We start from the raw sequence: 10,934 nt of genomic DNA, 5'->3' as shown, positions 1-10,934 counted from the left end.
CTCCTGAGTGGTGAAGTCCAGTTTGCATTAACCTGGTTGTATCCTGAGAACTGTGTCATTTTGAGGTGCTTGAGAAGTTGATGTTTGACACCAACTATAGTTTCCGCAGCTTCTTGCATCACTAGAATGTGATGGTGGACTAAACTTACATGAGGTGTGCTTCATCAGGCCTTCTCTGTATGTTTGTTTCCTTCTTTACAAAAAAGCAAAGCCAAAAAATTGTGTGGACCTAAAGAAGTGCTCCTATCCTTAGAGCTGAGAGCTGATCTAGTAGAAAATCTTGTTGACAAGACATACTGACAAATAACGTCTTTTATTATAAACAACCTCTTTATATTATAGATATGTGTGCTTAGAGCAGAGGGACAAACTGCTTTTACATTTCCACATGGTGCTTTGCAAAGGCAAATAATTCTTGCCTTTTGTCATTATTTTATGCATCTTAATTTTAATTTGCTTAGGTTCTAGATGCTGCCAACCGATTAGGTTGTGAAGAAATGGGAGGATATGGACCTCTTAAGGCTCACCCCTTCTTCGAATCCATTGTGTGGGAGAACCTACATCTTCAGACACCCCCTAAACTTACAGCGTATTTACCTGCCATGTCGGAGGATGATGAAGACTGTTATGGAAATGTATGTTTGTCTACTACTATATTCAGCTCTGATGCTGCCTGAGACTTCCATTATAGCATAACTATTGAACTTTAATATAAATAAATAATAGAAATATAAACATTTTTACTGAAACTACTTAGTTAGATTTTAATGATTTTAATTATTAAGAATCTAAATTCTTAATAATGGTTAAATTTTTACTTCAGTCAGCATTTTTTTTCTGATAAAGTGAGTATTTTGAAAACACAAGGCTGGCTTGTTTTTGATCAGTCCTACTTTGCATAAATGCCTGCTGATCTTTAGGGAATAAGCTGGGATTTTGCCCAAAAGCAAAATAAACAAAAACATGCTTAAAATTAAAAGCCACAGTTTAGTGCAAAATAAGCTTTTTAATAAAAGACATTTAATTACTTCACTTTTGTTTCCTCCTTTAGTATGACAATCTCCTGAGTCAGTTCGGTTGCATGCAAGTTTCTAGTTCTGCCTCTTCCCATTCACTGTCTGCTGCAGAGACAAGTACACCACAGACATCAGGAGGAAATATTGAACAGTATATCCATGATCTTGACAACAATTCCTTTGAGCTGGATTTACAGTTTTCTGAAGATGAAAAGAGGTTACTTCTGGCAAAACAAGCTGGTGGAAATCCTTGGTAGGATCTTTGACTGTAGCTAAATAACTTGCACAGCAATAAAGAATCCTGAAAAAGAAGTGATTTTGATTCAAATTAATATTTGTCAGTTTAAGTACTTTCAAGTACAATTAGCAACTAGATTTTTCTTGGATTCTATTTTTAAAGCAATAGCAGCTAAACCCTAATATTATATTTCTAAAATTTATAAGGTCTAGAAGATGATGTCGAGTGTGTTTATAAGATAGGCAGAATGACGCTGTCCTGTGCTGCGGAGTCTTCGCTCTACAGTCCTAGAACTAGAAAAGGTTCTTCTTTTTTACAGATGCCATAAGTTGTTAGAATTTTTTGCATGATAATACTTTGTGGATATCTAACCAAAGTACCTCCAGACTATGTAACAGCACTTCTTTTCACTCTTAGAGAAGTCTCTCATGTGTGGATTTTTGTCATTGTTGTTGTTCCTTGGGGTGGGATGGGGGGGTCGTTCGGGGATTTTTGGTTGGTTTGTTTGGGGCTTTCTTGTTTATTTTTTTGTTGCTGTTTTGTTTGGTTTTGTTAATTTTTTGTTTTCGTTTTTTGTTTTGTTGGGTTTTTCCAAATCTGGATTTTTGGTTGGGTTTGGTTTTGTTTGGTTGGTTTTTTTACCCCCTGTCAAATTTTAGAAAAAACTCTCTGGTCTGGGCTAAGGAAGAGTCCAAAACTCATGTACTAAAGTTGTTCAGGACTCTCATGGAAAAGAACATGCTAAGGAGTGACATGAAAAACTGCTTGATCATCGTAGCTGTTTCTGTGAAAGAATTACTTCTGGAGTAATAGTTATTTTTCTTTTTCTAAGGCATCAGTTTGTAGAGAATAACTTAATCCTAAAAATGGGTCCAGTGGACAAAAGAAAGGTAAGGGCTTTTCTTAATTTCCTGTAACATGATTGAGCTGTCAAAGTTTTCAACAAATTTTTGAGTGTGCCCAAGTGTGCCTGATTGTTGTCGAGTGTGCCTGAGTGTGTGTAAGTGTGCCAGCTTTTCCCTAGTGTGCCCCAGCATGCGTGAGGTTGCCCGAGTGTGCCCTTGTGGTCCTGAGTTGCAGATAGATAAGTTGCAGATTAATAAGCAGCTTGTTTTAAAGCTTTCTTGTTTAAACGATTTGTCACCTATAAACCAGTTATTTTTAAAGATTCAGTGTCTTCTTGTGAGTAGATTTTTTTTTTTTTTAATTTAGTGATGTGCTCTTGGTTTCTTGGAAATGCCTAAGTAAATCTGCTATTGATGCTTTTGTTTTGAGATTGTAGCAAATGAGTGTTTGCTCTTCTTTCTTCTCCCAGTCTGATATAATAAACACTCTTTCTTGATGGATGTCTGAATGTGGTTTGAACCAAAAGTACCAAAAAAATTAAATACAAGCCCGTGTTGTTTTCTCAACTTTCTTTTTCCTGAATCAGACTTTGTGCCTTTATCCTGAAAGAGGCAGAGGTGGCATTAGAATAGCTCTAAGTGTTAACTTCAGCACTTTACAGATAAGCAAAGATAGTCTGCATCAGCTTTAGAGGAAAGAAGTTCTACGGGGAAAGAAGAATCTAAGTTACTAGCTGCTTCTTTGTAGTCTTTTTTTTTTTCCTACAAAATCATGACTATTGTTTCTTTGAGAAATAGATTCTGCTTCTAGGTGGTTTACATTTATCTAGAATTTGAAGATACTTTCCTGAAATAGTACTTGTGTTTTTCCATGCAGCAGAAATGCACTGCAGCACCCTAAAAAAGGAGTAAAGTAAAATTAAAGACTTCCCCAAATGCAAATATACCATCCTAGCTCTGAGCTGGTTTTATCCTGCCTCTGTTCACTTTGGAGATGTGTAAATTTTCATTTTTAATTCCCTTATGGATTTTTTTTTCTATTTTTTGCATTGCTGCTTCTACTTTTCTTGTTAGGGATTGTTTGCACGTCGGCGCCAATTGCTACTTACAGAAGGGCCCCACCTGTATTACGTGGATCCTGTCAACAAAGTTCTAAAAGGAGAAATTCCATGGTCTTTAGAGTTGCGTCCAGAAGCCAAGAATTTTAAGACATTTTTTGTTCACACGGTGAGTTCATTTTCTGGATTTTCTTTGTCAATTGCTCTAAGGTCCTTGGACGATTTCTGTAAGTTATCAAAAAGATTTTTCTGGAGAAAGTATAATTGCTTAGATACAAAATTTCATAGTCCTAATTTAAAACAAAACTAAACGAAAGCCTGAACAAAGTCAACCAAAAAAAAGCACTAAGTCCACAACTCCATACAAAATCAAATGATAAAACAAAAATTACAGAAAAACTCACTCTGACATGCATTTCATTTATCACAAAATTGCAACTTTATTTTTATTATTAGTGTTTAAATAAACCATAAGTGGATTTTGGGCTTTGAAGGACGTTCTTAAGGACTTCTAAAATTTTGCCCTCTTTGTATGTAGTGAGTCATGAGAGGTGTATAATAAATTGTCAGTTGACTGCTTAAAAATATTCAGGTGCCAGATGTATGGTTAATTAGTAATATATAGTGTTATATAGCTGTAATTGAATTTAACTTTCAGAAAGTTAATGAACTAATTCTGAATAATTATTTTATTGGTAGGTGCAGAATGACTATTGCTTTTTGGTTAAACTATGTTTGGAATAATCATTAAAATGTTGTTCACTTATAGCCAAACAGGACATATTACCTGATGGACCCAAGTGGGAATGCTCATAAATGGTGCAAAAAGATACATGAAGTTTGGCGGCACAGATACCACCAGAATGCTGCAAAATAGTAAAGCTCATCCAAAATTTCCCAGTTTCCCTTCTTGCTGCTAGAACTCCGTGTGCAGCCGATCAGAAGAATCTTTTCAACCCACCTATTGCCATCTCAAGGGGAAGCATACATCTGAAATGTTCTTGGGGGTTTTTTTTGGTGTTTTTTTAGTTTTTGGTTTTGGTTTTGTTTTTTGTTTTTGGTTTTCTTCTTTTATTTGTTTGGGGGTTTTGGGGTTTTTTTGAGGGAATTGTTGGTGTGGTTTTGTTTTTTGTTTTTTGGTTTTTTTTTGGTTTTTTGTTGTTGTTTTTTGGGGCTTTTTGTTTTGTTTTTTTTTAAGAAGGAAAAAAAAAAAGGAAGACAAGCAAAAACCTAATGGAATTCAGGGTTGCTTTGCTCGCTCTTTGTGCTTCTGTTGAGGCTTCCACATGCATATCATTGCAGTGAAGATCTTGCTTTTGTGCACTTCAGTTCAGTTTCTGCTGCCGACTAGTGGATAAACCTTGCATTACCAGCTTCACTTAAAATGAGTTAAAACCAATCCACACGCACACACGTGAATCATGTACCAGCCTTGCATTTTTATGGGGCTGGAGTTTTCTGTGACTCTCAGATTATCATTAAACTGTTTCATCAGGGAGCTTTTATATGCCTCTCCTAAGTACCACCTCTTTGTTTTCTCTTCCTTTGCTCACAGTCTCCCAGCTTATTGGTATATGGCATTTGTAGCCAGGTCAGTTGCACCCTTGTGTAATTCCTAACATAGTTCTGGTTTGAGGATTTTTGTGGTACTTCAGTAATTGTGAATGAATCAGATGTATTTGTCTGGCAGACAGGCTCCAATGATAAAGCTTTTTGAGAGAGTAAAATGCTGAACATAGCACTGAAATTTCTAAAATTGAAATGTTTGCTTCTGAAGCATTTTTTACGTTAAGTTTAAATTTTAATATAAGTCATATGTGTGTTTAATCAAGGGACAGTAAACTTACCAGCATGCTTTTAACTAATGCTAACTAAAAGAGAAGCTAGTTAGTATGGGGGAGAAAAGGCTATTATTGAAATAGTAAATAGTTTTTCACCTTTTCAGCAAATGAGGGCTAGAAGCTTTCTTTCCTGGGTGTGCATGTGTTGTGCATTTTAGTGGGGCCAGCCTATTTACTTGGGTAGAGAAGGAAGTGTGAAAACTTTGTGTAATTGATTACTTGATTTTTTTTTGTCTCATTGTGTAATGAGATGTCAGTTCTATTTCTAGTCCTTGGCCAAACATTCAGGAACTCTGGAAAAAATGTAAGAAGTTGAAATGTAGATAATAAAGTAATCTGGTGAGAAAATGAAAGGCAAATATTGATACAAAGGGGAAAATATATGGTACTTAAAGCATATCTATATAATGAGAATATTTTTCATATCCGTCTCCTTTATCCTCTTCAAATTATGGCTGTTTTTTGTGGTCAAACATTTCTTGTCGTGCTACAAAGACACGATTTCCTGTGTGGTAAAAAAAACTTTCCCAGTGGTGTTTTCAACATGCCTGTGTTCCTAAACCTTAGAGATGAGAATGATCTAGGTCTGGACAAAGGCATTCCTTCCTTGTTTTAAAAGTGGTATAAACATCACACCTATTTATTCACTCACTACACAGACCATTACTTTGCATTTTGAGTTGTCATACTATGATGTGCTTTTCCTTCCACCAAAGAAAGGTTTCTCTACAATATTGGAAAAACTCATAGGCCACTGTTTTCAAAAAGCAGTATTTTAAAAACAATAGCTTACCAGATTTCTCAGAAAATACGTGAATGTTGAGTATTTTCTTGTACAGGGTGAAGGAGATTTATTATTGGACTCCTAAAAACTGTGTTAAGTGGTTGAAGTTGATGACAGTTCAGCTTTCCAGTCTTTAAAAGAGGCAGTGCTGTTGCCTTTTCTTTTGGAGCAACTGCATTCCTGTAGTCTTCTGTGTCACACCACATACAGAAACCTGAGAGAAGGAAATCCCTGGCTTACTGTGTCTGGTGTTTAAAGGAGAGAAGGGATCCTGCAAATGGCTAAGGAAGACAGAAAAGTGTTCCCTTTGCATCATGAGGAATTTCATCATGTACAAAGTAACTCATTGTGACTCAGATTTGAATAGCACAGTGCACCTTAGATCTATGTCTGCAGTAAGCTGTATGTGCCATTCGAACCAAGGCGATGTGGATTTTAAGTCTGTTGCAGTGCTATCCATTTGTTCTCCAGCTGTCAAATTCCAGCCATGTGTTGTGTCTGCTGGAGGCAACCCTACCACTTTTGGTTTTAGTCTCTGGTATAGAGATCTAGACAGACGTATTCCCAGCTTTATATAGGAGAGTTTGGCACTGATGGAGAGTCACAGTGCCACTGCTGTTCAGTGTGACAAAACTTGGCCTCATGTAAAAAGTCTGGCAAAATGACTTCCATTGGCTTGTTAGCTAGGTAGAAATCTAGGTGTGCTTAAACATGTTTAGTCATTTTACCATAGCAAATTAATTATGTTTTTTTACACCTTGAAAATCTTCTCTCAGTAGGCTTTCATCCTGCCCACCTAAAGATTTCAGCCAGACAGATCTTTGTAGCAGTAAGCTGTAAAGAAGGTATCTGGAAGACTGCTGTCTGCATTCAAGAGGTCTATTTTTTTTTTATTATTTTTTTTTTTACTTGACAATCTGTGGTTGAAAGCTGTGAACATCTTTTACAGGCATCACTCCACTTAGAACTTCAGTATTCCTAATCCAGTCTTACTTAGCTACTGCCTTTTTTGGAAAGGAACTGGAACTTTACTGGGAGAGGTATTTCTATCTCTTGGACTTTATGTAGAATCTGAAATGTGGCAAGAGTATGGAGTGAGGCATCACAAAGCAGTAGTGGATTCAAGTATGTTTTACCAGTGTCCACTTAAATGTGTGGTGATAGGTGCTGAATACTGGGAAGGGCTGGTACCCATTTTAAATGCTCATGTGCGTCATGGGAATGAAATGTGCAAGGGAGGTTCTCAGAGCTACACATAGGCCAGGTGATTTTTCTGCTTTTAATCCAAGGTTTTCAAAGCAGAAAAAAAAAAATAGGTACTTGAAGTCTCTTCTTAAGATTCCTCCTTACTGCAGACCTACTGAAAACCCAATCTGTTGATTGCTTCCATCTCTTGCAATTTGAACAACTGCCAATCATTTATGAAGAATCTGGTCAATAATGTTGTCATTTTGCTTGGTATTTGAACTTAAGAAAGGTGTTTATTCCATCTTTTTCTGTGGTGTGGAGCTTAGGAAAGGATGAAATAACTACTGCTCAGTCACAAAAAGTTTGAGACTAATAAACTGAGAAATTAGTTTTTTACCATTTTCCTTGAAGTCCAGTTTTGTAAAGGTTTTGTATTAAGAAAGAGTTACTTCAGATGTGATGTTGAGGCATTGTTAGCAAACTGATATTGCCTGTTGCGATTCCATTTGCTAGGCACTTAGGTGCTGAAAAAATGAAACTATCAGTACTGTACTCTACTTCTTCTGACATGGATTTAATTGTGAATTATCTGCTATATATGTCTGAAAAGAATTGTGGATATAAACAAAGATGTGATGATTCTAATCAGCTCTCATTGTTCAAGATGCTTAATTTAATGTGCTTGATACAATTATATTTTGTGCTGGGAACTTTGAAAAATTATGAGAATTTCCCACATTTTCTTTTGAATGGTTTAGTAAAGTCAAGACAATTACTTCATTTGGCCTGTGGACAAAACATTTGATTTCAACACCTTGCTGAGGAGAGAAGTTGTGTATTTATATTTGTCTAAAGATGTGGCCTCTGGATGGATTCTGATCATTCTTTCTACTAGTAAATTGCACGAATAGGTGTGATATTTATATCTGAAATTTTGCTGAATGCCTGTAATATTTCATGGAAATATTTTATGAATCAAATGGAAATGCTTCTGTAAAGCCTCATGATGCAGATTGTCCATCAGTTGATCAAGTGAGTTTATAGACAGTTAGTTTGGTGACCCAAAACGGCATGTTTTCATTTATGACTGATTATTTCAGAATGTTTCCTCTTTTATAGAATAAATTACTGTTATGCAGCAAACAGTTGGAGAGGTTCTTAAGCACCCAATAGCCTGGTTTTAGAATAAAGAAAATATACTGAGTTGGAAAGGACCCATCAAGTCCAACTCCTGGCCCTATACAGGACTCCCTAGCAATGTGCCAGACACCTTCTTGAACTCAGGCAAGCTTGGTGCTGTGACTGCTTTGTGGGGAGCCTGTTCCAGTGTTGAGCCACCCTCTGAGTGAAAAAACCTTTTCCTGGCACCTAACCTAAACTACCTGTGACACAGCTTCATGTCATTTTCTTAAGTCCTGTCCCTGGTCAAGAGAGAAGTCTGTCAGCTGGGCCACGTATGTAGATGATTGCCATTTGACAAAGCTTCCTCTGGCCACGTACTAACTGACTTGATGTGGTGAATGTTCAAAATGGTAGCAGAACTGAAAATTACTATATCTGACAAAAGACAAAAAATAGGAATCAGGAACCATAATCAGTTTTGATAGTTGTATGCTGTTTTCAGGTTGATGGCAGTCAGTTACATGTGTACTATGCTCTACCTGGTTTGTAGCTGTAACTGTGATGTACAGAAAAAAGAAAAAACCTACCCCAAACAAACAAAACGCCTGACCTCCCTCAAAAAACCACAGAACAATCTCCCCTCCTCCAAGAACTCATAAAAACAGAAGCAAATACTGCAATGATATAAGATACACACTTTTGTATTTTTATTCTTCTAAGGTTATTTGCTGGCTTTTGTTGGCCTCTATTTCAGTCTGTGTTATTTAAATTCTAATATATGAATTATTTGGATTGAATTCATGTTCGGGGCCATGGTGTTGTATGTATTGATGTACAGCCTTGAATGTGAATAATTATTGTAAACTATATTTTACACCTTTTTTCTGGCTTTATTATATAAATTTTCTATTGGTCGATGATTTAATCATATCTCATAATTTAATGTTTGTTCTCTTCTCGACAGATCTCTGTGCTGTAGATGTGTAGTTAGTGACTGGATGACGGATTTCACTTATGCTTGGTAGTCTGTAATAAAGGCATGTAGGGTTTGCGCGGCCTCCGCCTCTTCCTTCCGCCGTGGGTCGGGGGGCACGGGGTACTGAGGCCAGGCCGGCACCGGCCCTGCCGCAACCGGGAGCGCGACCGCCGGAGCCCGGGAAGGGGCAGGGCGGCGCCGCCCGAGCTCAAGCCCGGGAAGGGGCGGAAAGGGGCAGGGCACTGCCGCCCGAGCCCAAGCCCGGGAAGGGGCGGAAAGGGGCAGGGCGCCGCCGCCCGAGCTCAAGCCCGGGAAGGGGCGGAAAGGGGCAGGGCGCCGCCGCCCGAGCTCAAGCCCGGGAAGGGGCAGGGCGTCGCCGCCCGAGCTCAAGCCCGGGAAGGGGCAGGGCGCCGCCGCCCGAGCCCAAGCCCGGGAAGGGGCAGGGCGCCGCCGCCCGAGCCCAAGCCCGGGAAGGGGCAGGGCGCCGCCGCCCGAGCTCAAGCCCGGGAAGGGGCAGGGCGCCGCCGCCCGAGCCCAAGCCCGGGAAGGGGCGGAAAGGGGCAGGGCGCCGCCGCCCGAGCTCAAGCCCGGGAAGGGGCAGGGCGCTGCTCCTGCCCGCGCTTCCGGTGGGCGGAGCGCCGGGGCCGGCAGGCGGGCGGCCCCTTCCGGCGGTGGCGAGGATGGCGGCAGAGAACCACTGTGAGTTCCCGGTGCCCCCGGCTGGCGGCCTCGGTGCGGGCGGGCCCTGCCGTCGGTGTAGCTCGGCCCCGCTGCCCGGCTCGGGGCCCGGCAAGTGGGTCCGGCTGAACGTGGGGGGCACCTGCTTCCTGACCACTCGACAGACGCTCTGCAGGGACCCTAAGTCCTTCCTCTTCCGCCTCTGCCAGGCCGACCCCGACCTGGACTCGGACAAGGTGAGCGCGGGCCCTGCCGCGCCCGCTCCCCGCTTCGGGCCCGCTCCCCCCGCCGCCGCGGCCGCTCTCTGCCCCGGCCCCGCTTCCCGCCGGGCGCGCTGGGGCTGCTGCCGCCGCCGTGCCTGCCCAGCGGCCGCCACATCGCGGCCGGGCAGCGCGGGGCCCGGCGCCGCGGAGAGGGGCGGCCGGAGCCGCTCTGCTGCCGCGGAGGGAGTCTTTCTCAAGAGTGCTGCTGAATGAGGCATGTCGTGCGAAGCAGTTGGGTTCGTGAATAACAAAAGTGCTCATAAGTACAGCAAGAGAGCACGGTGTCGTTTGTACCCTTGTGTAATTTTTTAATGTCTGACGAGGTCTAATTTTGGCGTTTTAATGGAATGTCTGCTTGCACTGACATTGTGTTATTTCTGCACTGTCATTATTCTCTTGTTCAATTACAAGAACCAGAGCAAAGTACTTTTGATAATAATCTCTCACTTAGATGTAGCATTCTGTCTTTTCAGCAATTCTTGGACGAAAATATTGCATAGATTGCAAGTAGTGGGTGAATATTTTTGTATTTGCTCTGACTCATTTTTAGTAAAAGTTAGGATTTTATTTGTGGTGTGGTATGGTATGTAGTAACGGATATAAAGTATATAGTGCTGGCTCTGAACGAGATTTTGGAGCATCATAGACAAAAAAAGTTTTCCAGTAGAGTTAGGGAAAAGAAAGGAACAGCTTATAACCGTATAACCAGCACGTTGAAAATAAGGAATTGCTTATTATATATAAATTTTGGAAATGTTTTTCAGTGAGGTTAGTAGATTTCATAATTTTTTCAGGCATAACTTCCAGAAAGGATATTCGAATACTTAAGATAGGGAACAGAAGGTAATGTTCCTGAGTTAGAAGAAAAAAAGGTTGAAATGTGGTGGGTGGAAATTGTTTTGTTGTCTTTGGTTTTGGTTGAGGT

General features: G+C 40.5%; 2 protein-coding genes across 5 annotated transcripts in view; both read left to right on the top strand.

The window, feature by feature from the left end:
* Positions 1–149: 149 nt before the first annotated feature.
* On the top strand, positions 150–9,143 carry LOC130259399 (3-phosphoinositide-dependent protein kinase 1-like). The gene is made up of 6 exons (XM_056503656.1): positions 150–221; positions 462–635; positions 1,052–1,269; positions 2,087–2,144; positions 3,174–3,326; positions 3,927–9,143. Exons 1-6 carry the CDS (start codon positions 150–152, stop codon positions 4,032–4,034), a joined length of 783 nt encoding a protein of 260 aa, XP_056359631.1. The 3' UTR covers positions 4,035–9,143.
* Positions 9,144–9,691: 548 nt separating this feature from the next.
* Positions 9,692–10,934, top strand: part of LOC130259069 (BTB/POZ domain-containing protein KCTD5) — a 32,023-nt gene continuing 30,780 nt past the window's right edge. The window contains exon 1 of one of the 4 annotated variants that reach the window (XM_056502992.1): positions 9,692–9,982. In XM_056502992.1, coding sequence (XP_056358967.1) covers positions 9,749–9,982 — 234 coding nt within the window. In that variant the 5' untranslated portion in view covers positions 9,692–9,748. The remainder of the gene's footprint in view (positions 9,983–10,934) is intronic. The other 3 variants (XM_056502991.1, XM_056502988.1, XM_056502989.1) reach the window with 3 other exon arrangements.

Source organism: Oenanthe melanoleuca, chromosome 14 (genome assembly GCF_029582105.1).
Source record: "Oenanthe melanoleuca isolate GR-GAL-2019-014 chromosome 14, OMel1.0, whole genome shotgun sequence".
In the NCBI taxonomy this organism is placed as follows: Eukaryota; Metazoa; Chordata; class Aves; order Passeriformes; family Muscicapidae; genus Oenanthe; species Oenanthe melanoleuca.
The sequence above is the reverse complement of the archived record's forward strand: the minus strand, read 5'-3'. Positions and strand labels throughout refer to the sequence as shown.

Coding starts and splice junctions, on each gene's coding strand:
- LOC130259399 (XM_056503656.1), top strand. CDS start 150: ATGAGGTGTGCTTCATCAGGCCTTCTCTGTATGTTTGTTTCCTTCTTT. Junction 636..1,051: donor ATGAAGACTGTTATGGAAAT/GTATGTTTGTCT, acceptor TTCCTCCTTTAG/TATGACAATCTCCTGAGTCA. Junction 3,327..3,926: donor AGACATTTTTTGTTCACACG/GTGAGTTCATTT, acceptor GTTCACTTATAG/CCAAACAGGACATATTACCT.